The sequence below is a fragment of the Schistocerca cancellata genome, chromosome 1, assembly GCF_023864275.1.
Source record: "Schistocerca cancellata isolate TAMUIC-IGC-003103 chromosome 1, iqSchCanc2.1, whole genome shotgun sequence".
NCBI classification, from domain to species: domain Eukaryota; kingdom Metazoa; phylum Arthropoda; class Insecta; order Orthoptera; family Acrididae; genus Schistocerca; species Schistocerca cancellata.
The window spans coordinates 18,428,057-18,449,129 of NC_064626.1; the positions used below are offsets into that span (position 1 = coordinate 18,428,057).

Below are 21,073 nucleotides of genomic sequence, written 5' to 3' on the forward strand. Positions count from 1 at the left end.
TAAAAATAAACGCAGACTGGACGCATCTGTACACGGCGTCGTCACAGATTTAAAGCGCGCGCCGCGGCAGGCACTGTACTACGTCGTGGAACAAACAGCCTGTGACGTAGCAGGGTAGGCAGAGTGGCGACTCGCGCGCTCGCTCTCCAGTTTACCGACGGACCGTAGCCGGGCTGTGGACTGAGCGGAGTGGTGCGGTGTGGTTGCAGACAGCGTACTCGACGCAGTGGCTGCTGTACCTGCTGGCGAAGCACCCGCCGGTGCAGGAGGAGCTGCACCGGGAGCTGACGCGGCCGCCCGCGCCGGGGGCGGAGGAGGCGGCGCGGCTGCCGCTGGCCAGGGGCGCCATGCGGGAGGCCCTCCGCCTCTTCCCCGTCGCGCCCTTCCTGTCGCGCTACCTGCCCGAGGACGCCACCATCGGCGGCTACCACGTCCCGGCCGGGGTGAGTGTGTAGTTGTAGTATGTTCGTGTATGTACTGGCTCACCAGAAACTCAGCAGCTGGTAAGGGTGTTTACCTTGCTCCTGTGGTAACAACAGTTCCCGTTAGTAAACCGAACTTAAGCACTGTCGGTCTCGGCTAGAACTCGGATGGGTGACCGTCCAATTCTGCGAGTGCTTTGGGCAAGAAGGGTGCACTTAGCCCCTGTAATGGCAATGGAAGAGTACTTGACTTTAGATTAGGATAGTTTTTCGTTCCATAGATCCGTGTTGAGGAGATCCTCGTGGATGTGGAACATGCCCTTTTTTTTAAGATGAAATAGCAATATTAATAGTATGAATATATAAAATGCATCATTTGTTTCTAATAAAAAATTCGTCAATGGAGCTGAAGGATTTGGCCACTAGTAAGTCTTTCAGGCTCCTTTTAAACTGATCTTTATTTCTAACTAAATTTTTTTATGTTTGCTGTCAAATCATTGAAGATGAGTGTTCCTGAGTAGTGGACCCCTTTTTGAACTAAAGTAAGTGGTTTTAATTCCTTGTGCAAATAATTTTTGTTCCTGGTATTGTATGTATGAACTGCGCTGTTTGTTGGAAAAAGAGATATATTATTTAGGACAAATTTCATTAAGGAGTAAATATACTGAGAGGCAGTAGTTAGTATACCTAGTTCTTTGAAGAGGTTTCTACAGGACGTCCGCGAATGTACTCCACAAATAATACGCATTACACGCTTTTGGACTCTGAAAACTTTTGTTTGACTTGAGGAGTTGGTTTGGTTTGGTTGTTTGGGGAAGGAGACCAGACAGCGTGGTCATTGGTCTCATCGGATTAGGGAAGGATGGGGAAGGAAGTCGGCCGTGCCCTTTCAGAGGAACCATCCCGTCATTTGCCTGGAGTGATTTAGGGAAATCACGGAAAATCTAAATCAGGATGGCCGGACGCGGGATTGAACCGTCATCCTCCCGAATGCGAGTCCAGTGGCTAACCACTGCGCCACCTCGCTCCGTCTCGAAAAGTTACCCCACAATATTATACCATATGACATTATGGAATGAAACTAGGCAAAGTATGCAAGCTTTTTCATTTTTATGTCGCCTATGTCTGCTGAGAAATAGCAGCTCCATTCGCGAAATACTGGCGACGTCCCGGAGAACGGTGTGCTGACCACGTGCATCGAGTGACGTCTATCAGCTGAGGATGACACGGCGGTCGGTTGATACCGCTAGGCCTATCGAGGCTAGTTTGGACAGAGTTTGAGTTTTAGCAGGACGGTAGTTTGTGCTGAGAAATAACTGTTAACAAAAAAAAAAAAATCCGTTCATTGCGCCATTCCCGTGTTATTCACCACTGGAGTTAGCGATGAGACCTCTGCGCGCGCAAATTCGAACGGCGATACCGTCTCTGGTGGGCCGCTTGAATTTGCGTGCGCAGTGGCGTGACTGGTTAACTTCGACGCTGATTAACTCGAAAATGGCGCAACCTACCGAATTTTTGTTTTTTATTAACAATTATTTCTCAGCATAATGTAGCCTACAACACCCTTACAGGCTCTTGAGACTGCTTCTGACCACCCCTTGTAAAGGGTGATTCTGTGATCGTGTTACAAGTTTTCAGGGCTGATGGAGAAGGGTAAATGTATCAATTGTGAGATAAGGGACCCTGGTTTGGAAACGACCGAATCGTAACTTCTAAGTGAAAATCGTTTTCCTACTTTTCACAGTGCAACACCCGTACCAGTACTGTTTTTGCTATGATTGTAGCATTGGCAGCTTTCAGAGGTGGTAGTGTGGAACAAAACCAGAAAAAAATTCTAGTAAACATGGGCCCTAAAATACATACCTTATGAGTTATCAGCACGTGTTAAATCTTCGATATTGTGACACACATCTCTCCTAATGAGCAAGTGCTCATATCACTTAAGCTATGTGTTGTGTATGACTTTGTACACAGCGGTAATGAGAGGTAGGCTACGGAGTTGGCGCGGCAACTGACATCGTAGGAAAGTTGGACAGGAGCTGAAAATAATTAGTGAACAAGGTAACAGAAGATTTACTTAATTTGTATTTCTCCAAACGTACATAGACTCATTACAAATTACGCAACAAGAAATAGAGTGCCGCTACCGCAATGTTAAAAGGAAGAGGCTCCAAGCACGAGCAGACTGGGCTGCTGCTGCCAGGTGTTCTACATTCCGGAGGCAGAGGGTACAGAGCTGTTGCAGGCCTGGCTCAGCAGGTGTCCTCCATTGGGTCCACCGGATCCCGCACCATTATTATCAGTATTGGACGGAAACATGCAATTCCGTTGCCAATTGTGACACGCCACTAGAGTGATATAGATGCATGATTCCACAATATGCATTTCAGAGCCAATGTTTACCGGATTTTTTTCTTGTTTTGGCCCGTACTACCACCTCTGAAAGCTGCCTACCCTAAAATTTACGCAACAACAGAATCGTTACATGGGTTCCACTACCAGAGGTTTTAGAATGATATAACTATCGTCTCTACCGTTTCTGGATGAGGGTCCCTTACCTTAGAGTGAAACATTTATCCTTCTCCGTAATCTCTGTAAGCTTGTAACATTGTGACGGAATCACACCGTGTAGTCCGCCAGGAATAATCGAACCAGCTTGGAATTTACGTCGCAGCAGTGGCGCTTTGCAGAAATGCTCTCTGAATGACCCTGGAACTTTATGAATACAGTCTTTTCTAATGAATTTCAAAGAAACATGACCACGGTCGTTTCATAACACGGCCGTGTTTTGCCACTACATGGCATGTGTAATCAGTTGACAATGGAGAAATTCCAAGCTAATGTTGGTGAATCCAAGAATGGGCAAATGGGAATATTTTGATCCCACTGGTTTCTCAGATTTCTTGGGAACTCACGCCAAATATTCAGATATCACATCCGGTAATAAGACTTACTTTTCTAGTTGGGGAACAGCTCCTGTCAGAAGCATTCGAATCATAACGAGAGCAGTTAGTAGTATTTTTCGTATAAGTTCTCGGATGTATTTTTGCTTCCGTTATTTTCCAGTTGACTCCTGTAGGATAGAAATTGACAGAAAATCCTAGAAAGTTCTGGTCCTAGGTTAAAGCAGTAAGTGGCTTCAAACAGCATATCCAGACACTCTGGGATGATAATGGTATTGAAACAGAGGATGACACGCGTAAAGCTGTAATACTAAACACATTTTTCCAAAGCTGTTTCACAGAGGAAGATCGCACTGCAGTTCCTTCTCTAAATCCTCGCAAGAACGAAAAAATGGCTGACATCGAAATAAGTGTCCAAGGAATAAAAAAGCAACTGAAATCACTCAACAGAGGAAAGTCCACTGGACCTGACGGGATACCAATTCGATTCTACACAGCGTACGCGAAAGAACTTGCCCCCCTTCTAACAGCCGTGTACCGCAAGTCTCTAGAAGAGCGGAAGGTTCCAAATGGTTGGAAAAGAGCGCATGTAGTTCCAGTCTTCAAGAAGGGTCGTCGAGCAGATGCACAAAACTATAGGCCTACATCTCTGACATCGATCTGTTGTAGAATTTTAGAACATGTTTTTTGATCGCGTATCATATCATTTCTGGAACCCAGAATCTACTCTGTAGGAATCAATATGGATTCCGGAAACAGCGATCGTGTGAGACCCAACTCGCTTTATTTGTTCATGAGACCGAAAAAATATTAGATACAGGCTCCCAGGTAGATGCCATTTTCCTTGACTTCCGGAAGGCATTCGATACAGTTCCGCACTGTCGCCTAATAAATAAAGTAAGAGCCTACGGAATATCAGACCAGCTGTGCGGCTGGATTGAAGAGCTTTTAGCAAACACAACACAGCATGTTGTTCTCAATGGAGAGACGTCCACAGACGTGAAAGTAACCTCTGGCGTGCCACAGGGGAGTGTTATGGGACCATCGCTTTTCAAAATATATATAAATGACCTAGTAGATAGTGTCGGAAGTTCCATGCGGCTTTTCGCAGATGATGCTGTAGTATACAGAGAATTTGCAGCATTAGAAAATTGTAGCGAAATGCAGGAAGATCTGCAGCGGATAGGCACTTGGTGTAGGGAGTGGCTACTGACCCTTAACATAGACAAATGTAATGTATTGCGAATACAGAGAAAGAAGGATCCTTTATTGTATGATTATATGATAGCGGAACAAACACTGGTAGCAGTTACTTCTGTAAAATATCTGGGAGTATGCGTACAGAACGATTTGAAGTGGAATGATCACATACAATTAATTGTTGGTAATGCGGGTGCCAGGTTGAGATTCATTGGGAGAGTCCTTAGAAAATGTAGTCCATCAACAAAGGAGGTGGCTTACAAAACGCTCGTTCGACCTATACTTGAGTATTGCTCATCAGTGTGGGTTCCGTACCAGGTTGGGTTGACAGAGGAGATAGAGAAGATCCAAAGAAGAGCGGCGCGTTTCGTCCGTAACCGTGATAGCGTTACGGAGATGTTTGGCAAACTCAAGTGGCAGACTGTGCAAGAGAGGCGCTCTGCATCGTGGTGTAGCTTGCTGTCCAGGTTTCGAGAGGGTGCGTTTCTGGATGAGGTATCGAATATATTGCTTCCCCCTACTTACACCTCCCGAGGAGATCACGAATGTAAAATTAGAGAGATTCGAGCGCGCACAGAGGCTTTGAGACAGTCGTTCTTCGCGCGAACCGTACGGGACTGGAAGAGGAAAGGGAGGTAAGGACAGCGGCACGTAAAGTGCTCTCCGCCACACACCGTTGGGTGGCTTGCGGAGATGTAGATGTAGAAGCATTGCGCCGCCTCGCTTGGTGATGATGCAACTTCTGAAAGCTTTTAATGGTAGTTCTCTTGTGTGTGTTGTCATACTGGTACATGATACAGGATTGAGATGACGGATAAACTTTAATAAACCTTCGGATAAAGTTTGGCAGGAAGGCAAGTTGCTGTTTGGGGGATTCTTTTCGTGCTCAAAATGAAAAATTCAATTGCTGTCGGAGGCCAGGCATCCCCCATATGAAATTGCATCAAGGTGTATTGAATTGCTTTAGGACTCCTCGAAGTTGTCGACAGCATGCGTCACTACCTGAAACTCTCCTCTGAAGTGTTTGTGTAGCAGGTTATGTTTTCGTCTCTCGGCAGCAACTGGTGGTGCTGTCGCTGTACACGAGCGGCCGCAGCGAGCAGTACTTCCCGCAGGCGGAGCGCTTCTGGCCGCAGCGCTGGTTGCGGGAGCCCGGGGGCGGCTACCGCGGCGTCGCCGCCAGCCACGCCTCGCTGCCGTTCGCCATGGGCGCGCGCTCCTGCGTCGGCCAGAAGCTCGCCGAGACGCAGATAGCGCTCATCGTCGCCGAGGTGCGTACCCACTCCCCACCCTACACCGTCACACACAGATTACCCTTTCAGCGCGTGAGCACATAATATGCAAAAAACTGGTGATTCCTCAAACTGGAGAAACAATCGAGAATGGGGTGCCGCAAGGTTCAGTCTCGGGTCCTCTGCTGTTCTTAATATACAGGGTGATTCAAAAAGAATACCACAACTTTAAAAATGTGTATTTAATGAATGAAACATAATATAATCTTCTGTTATACATCATTACAAAGAGTATTTAAAAAGGTTTTTTTTTTCACTCAAAAACAAGTTCAGAGATGTTCAATATGGCCCCCTCCAGACACTCGAGCAATATCAACCCGATACTCCAACTCGTTCCACACTCTCTGTAGCATATCAGGCGTAACAGTTTGGATAGCTGCTGTTATTTCTCGTTTCAAATCATCAATGGTGGCTGGGAGAGGTGGCCGAAACACCATATCCTTAACATACCCCCATAAGAAAAAATCGCAGGGGGTAAGATCAGGACTTCTTGGAGGCCAGTGATGAAGTGCTCTGTCACTGGCTGCCTGGCGGCCGATCCATCGCCTCGGGTAGTTGACGTTCAGGTTTCATAACTAACCTTTTTCGTAGGACTCTCCATACAGTTGATTGCGGAATTTGCAGCTCTCTGCTAGCTCTGCGAGTCGATTTTCCTGGGCTGCGAAGAAATGCTTGCTGGATGCGTGCTACATTTTCATCACTCGTTCTCGGCCGTCCAGAACTTTTCCCTTTGCACAAACACCCATTCTCTGTAAACTGTTTATATCAACGTTTAATACACCACCTATCAGGAGGTTTAACACCATACTTCGTTCGAAATGCACGCTGAACAACTGTCGTCGATTCACTTCTGCCGTACTCAATAACACAAAAAGCTTTCTGTTGAGCGGTCGCCATCTTAGCATCAGCTGACGCTGACGTCTAGTCAACAGCGCCTCAAGCGAACAAATGTACAACTAAATGAAACGTTATAGCTCCCTTAATTCGCCGACAGATAGTGCTTAGCTCTGCCTTTTGTCGTTGCAGAGTTTTAAATTCCTAAAGTTCTGGTATTCTTTTTGAATCACCCTGTATATTAATGACTTGCCATTCTATATTCACGAAGATGCAAAGCTGGTACTTTTTGCCGATGATACAAGTATAGCTATCACACCCGACAGACAAGAATTAACTGGTGAAATTGTAAACGATGTTTTTCAGAAAATCATTAAGTGGTTCTCTGCAAGTGGGCTCTCATTAAACTTTGAGAAAACACAGTATATACAGTTCCACACAGTAAATTGGAATGACCCCATTAATAAATATAGACTTCGATCAGAAATCGGTAGCTAAGGTAGAATATTCAAGATTTCTAGGTTTATGCATTGATGAGGGGTTGAACTGGAAAAAACACACTGAGGATCTGCTGAAACGTTTGAGTTCAGCTACTTACGCTATTAGCGTCATTGCAAATTTTGGCGATATACATATCAGTAAATTAGCTTACCAAGCCTATTTTCATTCTCTGCTTTCGTATGGCATCATATTCTGAGGTAACTCACCATTGAGTAAAAGAGTGTTCATTGCACATAAGGGTGTAATCAGAATAATTGCTCGAGCTCATCCAAGATCATGCTGCAGACATTTAAAGAGCTAGAAATCTTCACTCTAGCCTCACAATATATATATATATATATATATATATATATATTCACTTATGAAATTTGTTATTAACAATCCGAACGAATTCAAAAGTAATAGCAGTGTACATGGCTACAACACTAGGAGAAAGGATGATCTTCACTACTCAAGATTAAATCTAACTTTGGCTGAAAAGGGGGTAAATTATGCTTCCACAAAAGTCTTTAGTCACTTAATTAATAGCATCAAAAGTCTGACAGATAGCCATACAGCATTTAAAAGGAAATTAAATGAATTTCTTAATGTTAACTCCTTCTACTCATTAGATTAAGTTTTGTATATAGTAAGTGGGTAATCTCCCAACATATATATTATTGAGTGTCATGTAATATTTTGTCTAATGTAATATCTTGTATAGACACCTTTTATTCACCTGATACGTTCCACATCATTACGTAGTGGCTTATTCATGATCTATGGAACAAGTACTAATCTACTCTAGTGCACGGAAGATAACCAGGTCACTACCAGCGGGGATGGATTGTTAGGACGGGAAACGACTGTAGTGATGGGGGCGTCTGCTATGGGCCCACTACAAGACAGGAGAGGTGCAGTCCAACAGCTGAAGGTCAGCTAGGGCTAGTGAGTTTGCAAACAACAGAATGAAATTTTTCACTCTTTAGATGACTATGCACTGATATGAAAATTCCAGTCAAATTAAAACTGTGGCATATCGAGACTCGACCTCGGAACCTTCCCTTTCACAGGCAAGTCGTGGGTCGTGCTAGGGTAGCTCAGTCGGTAAACAGCTGGGCTGAAGACGGTTACAAATGCATACGCTGACGATGTGGGAATTCTAGTAAGGAGCGATGACGACTGTGCCCAGCTAACTGACAAGTTATTGCTTTTTAGCAGGGTAACTGGTGCGAGGATAAATGAAACGAAAAGTTCCTTTTTAAATTAACAGGGTCTTGACAATGTGCAGCTACCGTGGGCAAACAGGGTGCACAGTCACACTGCTTTGGGCATAACTTTTTACAGTTGCCCATTAAGAACAACGGCTGCTAATTGGAAACAGGTCTTATGAAAAATCAGAGGCAGCTTAATAGTGCATGAAACGAGTGACTTAAATATCAAGCAAAGAATTAAACCAATAAACTGTGCAGTTCCTTCCAAAGCTGCACATGTCGCTCAGATTTTACCAACACCTCCAGACATAGCGAAATCTATAATGAGCACAATCTGTCGATACGTATTGCAAGGCCATATTTTTAGAGTAGCAGTAGGAACGACTACATCGAGACCCGAAAACGGAGGCCTAGGGCTGACAGACCTTCGGAGGAAAAACACTGCCCTCTTCATTAAAAGAACGCTAAAACTTATAGAGACGCAGCTGAACAGCATGCCGCTCTATTTGACCTTCTTAAACCCGGAAGCATGCAGCCGCCAGTAGATGTTCACAGCATAAATTACAACCTAAAGCATATTAAGGATTTTTATGCAGAAATAAGCCATTTGACATGCATTTTAACAGACAAAAACAAAAGGACAAGTAAATATATAGTAGAGAAGTTACAATCACGTGAAAACCAAAATGAAATTGAGCTGAAGTATCCCAACAAAACTGGGAAAAAATATGCACTAATATAAATAACAAAAGACTGACTACGGAAGTGCAAGCGTCATAGTACAGAGTTGTCAGCAACATTATTAGTACCAATGAAAAACTGTATTCAATAGGACTACATGCAACCAACGTGTGCCAAAAATGTCACAATTTGGACTCCTTAAAGCATCGCTTCATCTGTAATGGATACAAGAATATTTGGAATGACATTGTATTGCAAGTCGCTTTTCTCAAACGGACCGATGGAAGAGAAATCACACTACACGATATACTCTTCCCAGAAGAAATTTCCTTTCCACCACAAAAAAAAAAAAAAAAAAAAAAAAAAAATTCATTTTGTGGCTATTCGGAAATCTTTTCAATTATGTTGTCAACAACAAAGGCAATGACAATCTACAAGAATATCGAGAATATATGAAAGACGAATACTTCAAAATATACCGGAACAAAGACCATAAAAAGAAGTTCGGGAATATGATGCAAATTTTGTTTCAGAAACAAGGCATCGGTTAATAGCTAAATAATATGAAATCGACTGAACAAGATAGACTGCCAAAGTAGGGGATTGCTGTTGAGGGTGACGTACGGTGGGGACTTCGTGTGCCCCGGGACCGATACGGTAGCCATGAAGGCCTCAGCAGAACCCCGAAAAAGCATGTTTTCCCAAAAAGTAACAGGAGTCATGCCACAGCACAAGAATAGTAGGGAAAAACTATTCTTATGCATAAGACGTGCATCACTGAAGAAGTTTAATTTCCTCTCTTAATTTTTACTTTTGCTTCTCTCTCATTTTTGTTTAAATTCTAATGGAAGAATATTTTGCGTTCCGTTAATGCAGTCAACAGTATTGTAGGGAGAGTTATTTTTACGGTAATCTATTCGGATTACAATTTTCTAACATTGTCTGCAAGATGCAATTCAGTTTCAAAACCCATAAAAAACAAAAAACAAAAAAAAAATTGTGGCACTGAAAAAAAAGTCGGTAGAGCAGTTGCCCGCGAAAGGCAAAGGACCCGAGTTCGAGTCTCGGTCCGGCACACAGTTTTAATCTGCCAGGAAGTTTCATAAAAGTCTTACCACGATATGCCAGTACAGCAAGTCAACTGTCTGTTATTAAAAAACACCACAGGTTACAGGATTCTGCAGACATTGCAAAAGAAGGGACGATTTACTTTCGCCTAATTTTTAAATCTTTTTTTCCGTTGTTGCCATGTTAGCTTCTTTTACCTAACGACAGTGAGGTTTACACCTCTCTAACCTGCCACTGCAGTTGCAGCTCTGACAGAATTTTGAAACTAACAATTGAGCACAATTTCATGCGCAGTATGAAAACTAACGTGTATTTTCTCTACTCATATTGTTGCCAACCCATAGTAATCCTCATTTCACCAGCAATCGATGGCTCTTAAAATCATCACAGTATTTCATTAATCCACCCCTTAGCTGAGTCGTCATCAATCTGCCTGCTATGCACAAGGTCTGGGTTTTATTCCCAACCGGGTCAGAGATTTTGTCCGCTTGCGGACTGGGTGCTGCGCTGTCCTCATCATCAACAAGCAAGTCACCCCTCTCTACGTCCTATGCCGGTCTGCTGTGCTGTGACGCAACGCTTCCGCGGTTTAGTTAATTACTTAGTTACATGTTCCATAGATCATTTGAGCGATTCTCTCATCGAAATGATGTGGAACGAGTCAGTTTACAGGATATGTATACATGATTAGTGTTAACAGTAATGAAAGCATTATTATTTTCATTCTACGTATGCAGCTACAAAACTTTTTTCAGTGGGTACCAGTATTTTTTAAGTAGAAGTTCGCCAATAGAATAGTTGTTATCGAGGAGAGATGATTCTAAATTAGATTTAAAACTTTCTTCGCAAACTGTCAGACGTATAATGTTATTGGGCAAACCATCAAAAAGTTTTGTTGTTGCATATTGAACACCTCTCTGAGCCTGTGAGAGCTTTAACAGTTGTAGATATGTACATCACTGTTCTTCTCAAATTGCGATGTATTATCAATAACGAATTTCGTTAGTGGATACATATATTTTGACTGTGCAGTTAAAATGCCTAGTTCCTTGAAGAAGTACTTAACATGCGGTCCATGGGTGAACACTACACATTATCCCTACTGCTAACTTTCGTGCAATCAGTACTCTCTCTCTAAGTGATCAGTTATCCCAGAAGAATGTTTCGCACGACTTTGTCTAGTGAAAATGTGCAAAGTATATCAGGAAGCTGATACGTTTGTTTCCAAGATAATTATATATTATGTGAAGATCATATGTAGCTGAACTTAATTGTTTCAGAAGCTTAATAATATGCTTTTCCCAATTCACATTTTCACCAGTATTTACGCCCAAAAATTTGAAGCAATCTACTCTACTTGCTGACTCCTGATCATGTGCTACATCAATTGCTGGTATGACTCTTTGATGTATAGAACTGAATGTAGAGTATTACTTTGTTTTTCAAACTTTCGGGAGAGTCCAGTGTCAGAGAAGCACTTACTAATTATTTGGAAAATGTCATTTACCAACTCTTCTCTTGCATTCTCTCTAATGTATTTTATTATAATACTATATCACCTGCAAAAAAGTACCAATTTTGCTTGTCGAATGTTAAGTGGAAAGTCATTTGCATATGTAAGGAATAAGAGTGGATCCAAAATTGAGCATTGTGGGTCTCTCCTTGTGATTGTTTTTCCCAGGTCACTAAAATTTCTACTTTTCTGACATTGTCTGACCCATTCAGCAGAAAGTCTTGCATTTCGTGTGTCAAGTATGATTCAAAGCAGCTGTGCATACAGCCATAAATTCCACGAAACTTGAGCTTTCTAAGTAAGTATCGCTATCTACACAATCAAATGCCTTGGAAAGATCACAGAAAATACCAACTGGCGATATATTATTATTTAAGGCATGTATTATTTGATGAGAGAATTTATAAATAGCATTCTCAGTTGAGTAACCTTTCTCGAATCCGAAATGTGATATGCTAGGTAAATTGTTTCAATTTGAGTGTGCAACTAATCTTGAGCACATTACTTTTTCGAATATTTTGGAAAAAGATGTCAGTGAGGTAACTGGATGGCAATTGATTAAGTCTGTCTTGTCACCCTTCTTATGAAAAGGTTTAACAATTCTATATTTTAACTCGTCTGTAAAAATTTCCTGTGCCAGACATGCGTTGCATATATTACTAAGGATATTACTTATTAAGCTGCAACAACTTTTCAGAATTCTGTTTGAACTTTCATCAACCTCACAAGAGGTTTTGTTTTTTAGAATTTTTGTGACTGTATTAATTTCAGTGCTACTTCTAATTACTTAAAATTTTGTGGAATGACATGTTAAATATATTATTTTGCTTCTTCAACTGAAGCATTTATTCCTAAATTAGCTGCCACATTTAGAAAGTGATTTTAAAAGCACTTGCAGCTTGTAAATTATCAGGCATAACATTGTCATTTACTTTAATTGCTATGGAAACTTGTGCACTAACTATTTAACAATGTTCCATAAAGTTTTAACCTTACTGTCTGCATTATTTATTTGTATCAGGATATGCATACTTGATACATTTGAATACTTCCCTCCAAGTACTACAGCACTGTTTATAAAATGCAAGTACTTCTGGATCATAACTCAAACTGAACCTCTTCCTGTTATATAAGATTTTAATTCCCTTAATTATCTACAACCTACTTGGTTTTTAAATGGATTTTTTGGAGGATTTTTTTTTTAGGAAATCAACTTTCTAATATTGACATAAATGTATTATGGAATAAATTAAATTTGACATTAGCGTCTCTTTCTGCACATACGTCATCCCATACCAGTCCTTTTAGCTAACTCTTAAAACACTGTATACTGTTGTCATGAATAGGCCTCATTGCTTTGTATGAACCTACCTCAAGGTTGTAAGGAGATATTCTGACGTGAATCTTCAGGTTTTGGCGGCGCAAAGACTGTTCCACTAAGTTTCGGGTGTGCAGCCGCAAGAAATCTTCTTCTTCTAATATTTCGGCTGTATACCGTCCAGCCATTTTCAGAGTGAGTGACAAGACTCACTGTGAAGATGACTGGACGGTATACAGCCGAAATATTAGAAGAAGAGGGAGATTTCTTGCGGCTGCACACCAGTAATGTGTATTTCCATTAATTGTGCATCATGATAGTCGATTAGCAGTTGGGTGCGCATCAGTTGTTTCAGACTGAGCACTGTCTATAAAACTGTTATTGATCAGTGCCCTAGTATTTCGCTTCACATTAATTGGTGGAAAACCGGCTGCTGAAATTAGACTGAAGCACCCAAATAGTAATCTTAGTTTACTTTTGCTGTCCATACCTTTGAAGAAATCTACATCGAAATCTCCACAAACTACTAATTGTTTTCTCTTGCATGACGTGTAGCTCAATATTTCGTACAGGAGATCTGTAGATTGTTACAATTATCAGAGAAATATTATTGCAGTAATAAATCTCAAGCACATGTTTCTTCTGGTACCGAGCGCCACGGGTTTCAAATCCGCCTCAGACGACATGGACCTCGGTTACCACTGCAGAGGTCTCTGCAGCCGTCGCGCCGTGAGCCGTGGCTGAGCGCGTTCCTGGCCAGCGTATAACGTGAGGGCGCCACGGTGGAGCACGTGGTCCCAGCAGCCAATACCGACGTACCCTATCCTGTATTTAAGCACCTGCCTCTGGCTCTTTCCGGGAGATCTGCCTTTTGCTGACAAAATATTATTCCCAACGCTAACACGTAGTCGCCTCTCGGCTGGAGTTCCACCAGTACCATAAACAGCCTGGTCAATCGTATCGTTCCTGGGTCACGGACTTGCAGGGTCTCAGCCGTCGATGCGATTTTACGTGCACCGATCAGCAGTGTAAGGCTTCGTATGAGGACTCCCGGGATGTGGTGGTTCAGCTGGCTCCCGACCCTGAGGTCCGCACTGCGGCGTTGAAACTCGGCAACCCCTCCTTGGAAGAGATTCTCCGCACTGACCACTCCTGCGAAATTGCTCAAGCGGCTGAAGAGCGTCTTATGCCGTGATCGCAAGTGGCGGCGATCGATGCGTTCCGGAGGGTTCCACCCACGCGACGTCGACAGAGGCCAGCGCCTTCGGGACTCCTTGTTGTCCGGCGTCTCTGTGGCATCGGCGCCTTCGGTCGCCCCTCGTCGCCGGTCTTCCATCTTGCCCACAGTGCTTTACTGCACATTTATTGTCCCCACCGCTGGAAAACGTGCACGCTGAGTAACAAGGAGGGCCACGTCCGATCGGTTTGTCGTAGTCGCTCGACTCGATCCAGTCCTGCCCCGCCTGAGCCTCAAAATACCGCCCATGCTCTACAATCGGTCGTCCCACGGGATGACCCGTCGGCGCGGAAGCTTTTCCTCACGCACCGCCTTTTCACTGAGGGCGTCAGTTTTCAGGTTGACGCTGGGGCCACCGTTTCCCTGATTAATATGGCGACATATACACGGCTGGGCTCTCCTGAGTTGTCACCTCCCTCACTCCGTTTGGTCGCCTACGGTGACGGTTCCATTGCCCTTCGTGGGCAGTTCGCCGTACAGGCGACGTACAAGCGAGTTCCCCGGCTCCTGACCCTCTTTGCCGTCGAACATCCGTTGGCTTCGAATATTTTTGACCTGTATGCGTTTCAACTGTTCGGCTTTTCAATTTCCGACGAAGTTAAGGTCGTTTCCAACGGCTGTTCCTTTTCAGGACTTGGACGACCTGTGCTCCGCTTTTGCGTCGTTGTTTGCAACGCATCTCGGATGTGCTTCCGATTTTCAGGCGCACATCACATTTCGGCCAGATGCGCAGTCTCGCTTTTTCCGGGCCCGACCTCTACCGGTGGCCTTACGGCCGGCAATCAAGCAGGAACTTCATCGGCTCCAGGCCGTTGGCGTTCTGGAACCTGTGACGTACGGTGCCTAGGCGACGCCACTGGTGGTCGTACGGAAACCCAAGGGGTCCCTTCGCCTGTGTGGGGACTTCGGCGCTACAGTCAGTGCTCAGCCCCTCGATGACACTTACCGCATACCCCAACCCAAGGGGTCCCTTCGGCTGTGTGGGGACTTCGGCGCTACTGTCGATGCTCAGTGCTTAGTAGACACTTACCCCATTCCCCGACAGGAAGATATTCTCGCCAAGCTTGCCGGGGGAGAGTGCTTTTCAAAGATCCACCTGGCTGAGGCATACCACCAGTCACCATTGAATGCAGATTCCCAGAACATCTTCGCTATCAATACGCTTTTCAGGTTGGACAAGTACAAAACCGCCTTACATTTCGTGTCTCTTCGGCGCCGGCCATTTTCCAGCGGTGAAAAGTCAAACTGATTGCTAACCGGAAACTGAAATCTGGTTTTTAATGTTTCCTCGTCTTGAATATTACTTGTCACCTTCTCCCAACTCCCATTGTCTCTAATTCAAAGTACGGCATTTCTAATTCTGTGTGGAGGGTACAAATCTTTCTTCCATGTTCTACGACATTTTTGTCTCGACTGTATAATCTACAACCCACACACCCGATTTTTGAACCTTTCACATTGCATGCAAATGTCGCTCGACAATTACAGTTCATCACATTTCACAGTTCTCGAGTGCACTAACGTGGATCATTTTGGATTAATAATTTTGAACGCTCTTCATCAAATCCCGAAGATCTTCATGAACATGATGAGTCACTAATGTCAAAACGATCCCACTTAAAATGCGAAAAAAAATTTCTTTCCGTGCCCTGTCCAATCGCATTATCCCCATACAGGGCGCAAGTGTTTCTGGCTGCCTCCCCTGGTCTCACTCCTGTATTGAACAGAAGAATGTGTAGAAAATGTTCCGATTTCTCTACTTGGCACTCTATTTTCTAGCTTCCACAGCTCGACTTATTATCTCCAAGTGACAGAATGAAAATGACAACATGTAAACTCAAATAGCATCACTGAACTAGAAATGAAAAATGGCAATCGAACACTGGACTCGCATTCGGGAGGTCGACGGCCATCCTGATTTAGGTTTTCCGTGATTTCCCTAAATCGCTCCAGGCAAATGCCGGGATGGTTCCTTTCAAAGGGCACGGCCGACTTCCTTCCCTAATCCGGCGAGACCGATGACCTCGCTGTCTTGTCTCCTTCCCCAAACAACCAACCAACCAACCAACCAACCAACCAACAATGGCAATCGATAAACAAATCCATAGCAACCGGAATACCAACATGCAAAACAAAAATGCTACGAACTTGTGCAGCACCCTAATATTATAATATTAATCGACAGGCTTTTGTTACATTTACGTACGTATGTGTATCTTTTTAATTGTTTCTGACCCGAAGCATAACACCCGAAGGTTTTATAATGGCCCAGGTGAATAACACAATTAACAAATACTCTTGTTTAGTTTAGCTTCCCCGAGTGGCCTACCAGGACCATCCGACAGCCGTGTCATCCTGATGGAGGATGCGGATAGGAGGGGGGTGGGGTCAGCACACCGCTCTCCCGGTCGTTATGGTGGTATTCTTGACCGAAGCCGCTACTGTTCGGTCGAGTAGCTCCTCAATTGGCATCACGAGGCTGAGTGCACCCCGAAAAATGGCAACAGCGCATGGCGGCCTGGATGGTCACCCATCCAAGTGCCGACCACGCCCGACAGCACTTAACTTCGGTGATCTCAAGGGAACCGCTGCATCCACCGCGGCAAGGCCGTTGCTAATAAGATATGGTAGTGTGTGAAAATTGTTCAATGGGCAGCGGGCAGATAATGGACACCTACAGTGTAGTTAGCCTTCCGCTGATAGGGTGGGAAAAATTTACCTGCTGAATAGCGGCACCCAGCTGCCTGTGGATCGAGCACCTGGTTCCTTGTGTTCCAAGATCAGGATAAACTTTCGACACAGTATGGGATACATTTGCCTGAAAATGGAATAAATATATTCTTAAACTAGCGTAAAGAGTAAATCAATAGAATTTCTAAACGGTTGGTGCCTATTTTTACATGATGAATGTAAGTCTGATATAATTTATCAATTTTAAGGATTGTTGAGTTATTTTATTTTAAGAAATTCAGTAACCAGACAATTTTTTATCTGTTTTTATTTATGCCAATACGCGTGTCGGTCTTCATCCATCTTCAACTGGCATATTACATATTTGAGTCTTCAGTAAGTACATTGTTTTAACATCAACAGAAAATTGAGTGGTGCAGCTATCCTACGCAAAAGAACTGTTTAACCAGTACACTTTGCGAGTTATATATCTGCGATATACTGTTCATTAGTTGTACTTACCTTCTAGTCTGCTTGTTGTTATTCCGATTTTCATTTTTATAGATGTGGCACAGATATTTTTCCAGATGTATCTAACCCAAAAGTAGCGCACTATCCGTCATGTTGCCGTCTGACATCTTTACTTACATCTGAAAATTATATCGATGGTCGTATCTATACTTTTTGCTTACAGGTTCTGAAAGTACTGTTTCTAGTTTTAGCTTCTGTATGACTAAAAAACCTGAAATTATTTAGCATGATTATATTACATTCTCTGTATAGTTATTAAATTAGTGTATTAGTGACTGTTTAGTTGCACTATATGGAGTATTATAAAAATAAAAACAATATAGTACACGTTGTCTTAAAGAATTAATATTACATATTTTAATCAGAGTTGGTATGGCATTCTTGCAAATGTCACTTCAACTGTAAATATGTAATATTAATTCTCTCCTAAAAGATGTGATTTATTGTTTAATATTCAGTATGGTTTAATTAACCATTCACTGCAGCACTTATTAAATAACTATACATAGCAGTCAATACAATCATGATAAGGACTTTCAGTTGTATAGTCAAACAGAAGCTTAAACTAGAAATAGTAATTTCAGAACCTGTAAGTAAAAGGTGACTTTGACAACAGACATAATTTTCGGATGTAAACAAAGATGTCAGCCTGCAGTATGGCGGATAATGCGCTGTTTTTTGATGCAACGTACAAATGAAAATGTGCTGGTGTCACGATGAGAGGTACGAAAATCGGAACAGCACCATGCATAGAAGAAGCTATGTACATCTAACGAGTAATAAATCGTAAATATACGACTCGCTAAGTGTACCGTAGTAGCTAAACAGAGTGCCTATTTTTCACAGGGCAGTTGCGGAATTCAAATTTCTGTCGCTGTTTGACGATGTACTTACTGAATTCAAATATGTATTAGGCGAACTAATGATGGTTGAAAGCCCTAATCCCGCATTGGCGTAAATAAAAATACGTAAAAAGTGGCTGGCTGCTATATTTCGTAAAATATTATGTCTGATGATTTTGTGTATACCGGCATGACACCCAATCGTACAGCAGTACAAAACGCAGGTGAATCGGACTCAGATAACAAAATAACGCCCAAATACAGATTTTCGTGATCTTGCTCCCCTTCGGGACGAATCACGTATTTCAGTCTGCTTCAGAAAGGATGGCGATGTTTCTGGGAAGCGATGGTGGAAATTTTGTTTTTTGTAGTACACCAAGGTATTGGAGGTGGATGACATCATGAAAATCTTCCCATACCACATTGCCTCTCCCTTTATTTTGGTTCATTCACTCTGTTTCCTTCAGTTATCATTTAGCCTCGTTCAGTTGAACACGGTTCCAAAAATTCACCAACCACTTGGTGTGTCTAGGAAGCAAGACGACGGCTTAGGATTTATATACGGTTACTGCTCTTTTCGCCAAGACAGCCATTAGATGCAAACTTGAACAGAATGAAATCTTCACTGTGCAGCAGAGTGCGCGCTGATTTGAAACTTCCCGGTAGATTAAAACTGTGTCCAGGACTGAGACTAGAGCTCTGGACATTTGCCTTTCTTCCAGGAGTGCTAGTTTTGCAAGGTCTGCAGGAGAGCTCCTGTGAAGTTTGGAAGGCAGGAGACGAGGTACAGGTGAAATTAAAACTGTGAGGACGGGTCGTCGGTTGCGCTTGGATAGCTCAGTTGGTAGAGCACTTGCCCGCGAAAGGCAAAGTTCCCGAGTTCGGGTCTCCGTCCTGCACACAATTTTAATATGCCAGGAAGTTTCAGATGCATCATTTATTGTACAGGCGATCTGTTCGTAATCGTGTGGCACAGGTTAGCAGCACAAGTAATGAGGCGGCCCACCCGCCCCACGGATTTGACAGTGGTCCTGTGTGCGTTCCAGATTACGAAGAGGTTCCGGCTGGAGCTGGCCGACGAGGAGGAGCCGGAGATGGTGATGAGGCTGGTCTCGGTGCCGTCGAAGCCCATCAGAGTGCGGCCCGTGCCCCGGCACTGAGGCGGTGACGTCACGTCGCGGGACCTGCAGCAGCGATCATTCCGAGCGCCCGAGGCGGCCGGCCAACCCTTCATCCTTCATATGTACCTGCGTGCGTGAGAGTGGTTAGGAGCGATATGACGAGAGCGCCGACGTGTCCTAGTATGACGCCGTTTCTTCGGAAACAGGAAGTTGACCGACGAAATTACATACTATGATCTCAGTCAAAACCACATCCCTCTCGAGGACCTAATTATTTATTTTATGGATATCACCGTTGTACCTAATGTTCAATGTGTTACCAGTGTAATTATACTCATGAATAAAAATCACGTCTAGTGTTCCATTTATTTAATGTAGTTTATCACCTATCCTGTCATGAAATGATTCGGGCCCATCTTAATGTGCTATGTTCCTTGTTTTCTTTGGGTTTTCTTCTCTTTGTTGCCTTCTTCCGAAGTGTGTTATTACAGTTGGTACTCTATTCACACGGTGAATGCCTGTCAAAAAGCTTTTAGACATAGTTACAAGTTACCATCAGGAACTATTTTTAAACTCCCGGGTTAAGAAACGCATTAATTTCCTTCTCAAAGATTTGGCAAAAGTAATATTTATATATTTACTTAGTATGCGAAAGTATGAACTGAACTACAAATAACATACATGAATTGCATACAACCAGAACTACATACAACATACATGAATTAATATCTAAATCTTCAATCCAGTCAAGCCCTACCTCTGTCACTCTACGGAACTTTTTTCCAGATTTCCAGGGTAATCTCGTCTGTTACAGTTGCCTGCAATGTATCTGATGGTCTGACGCACATTTCCAGAATCACATTAAGAAAATGAAACCTTTTCTCATCGGTGGAGACTTTCTGCGCAGATGCCTCGGCCTGTAAGAATACCATTAATTGTTTTCGAAGCATATCGAGGTAATTTCATCCCAGCTGGTCTTATGAGGGTCTAATATTCCTTATGGGCAATATTATTCCACGTTTCCGACCACTTCCTGCACCTGCCAAAATCCATTGCTTGCAGCGATTCTGATAGTGACTGCCTGCATTTTAATCGGTTCATTCTAAGTGCAGGCACATTAGAGTGGATTGGGAACTCAGAAATTTTAATCAATTTCTCGTGTTTCCTAAGGAGGGTACTCTGTTTCCGAAGATCTGGTGGCACGATGTACTTCAGAGGTGGGAACCAGTGAAAAAGAGTAGATCTAACACAACTTGTTTTGTTCTCATTGTTGGATTTAGCTGAGCATCGATTTTTCTCGTATGAGAACTACTGCGTCACACTGGCGCACAGTATACGGCAGCAGTGTAGGCGAGTTCAAAGGATGAACACCGTAGTATTGTAGCTATTGCACTCCTTGAGGTAATACTCAGGTTTTGTATCATGTAATTGTGCTTTACTTCGATGGTTTCAATGTGTCCCTTCTACGACAAGGTACTATCACTAGCCGCATCTAGGTATTTTGGAAAGTCTTAGTGGTGGAGGACTTCACCATTAAAGGTGGCAGGTAGTCTTGTATTGGTCATTCTATTGTTAACATCGAAGCAGCTGAATTCAGTCTTAGTTAGATTTGATGTTAATCTCCACACTGCCATACACTGTACTCAGATCCGCAGAGTGTGTCCCTTCACCAGCTTCACAACTTCACTGTTGAGTTGCAAAAGCCAAACCATCCTCGTAAATTAACTTCGTCGTTCTCCTTTTACAT

At 43.2% G+C, this 21,073-nt stretch overlaps 1 protein-coding gene across 1 annotated transcript in view; it reads left to right on the top strand.

The window, feature by feature from the left end:
* The window catches only part of LOC126163887 (cytochrome P450 315a1, mitochondrial), a 167,885-nt gene extending 148,191 nt beyond the window's left edge, over positions 1-19,694 (top strand). Inside the window, exons 6-8 of the mRNA XM_049920193.1 lie at positions 210-443; positions 5,584-5,796; positions 19,252-19,694. Of these exons, the coding sequence (XP_049776150.1) occupies positions 210-443; positions 5,584-5,796; positions 19,252-19,365 (561 nt within the window). The 3' untranslated portion in view covers positions 19,366-19,694. The remainder of the gene's footprint in view (positions 1-209; positions 444-5,583; positions 5,797-19,251) is intronic.
* Positions 19,695-21,073: the final 1,379 nt, after the last annotated feature.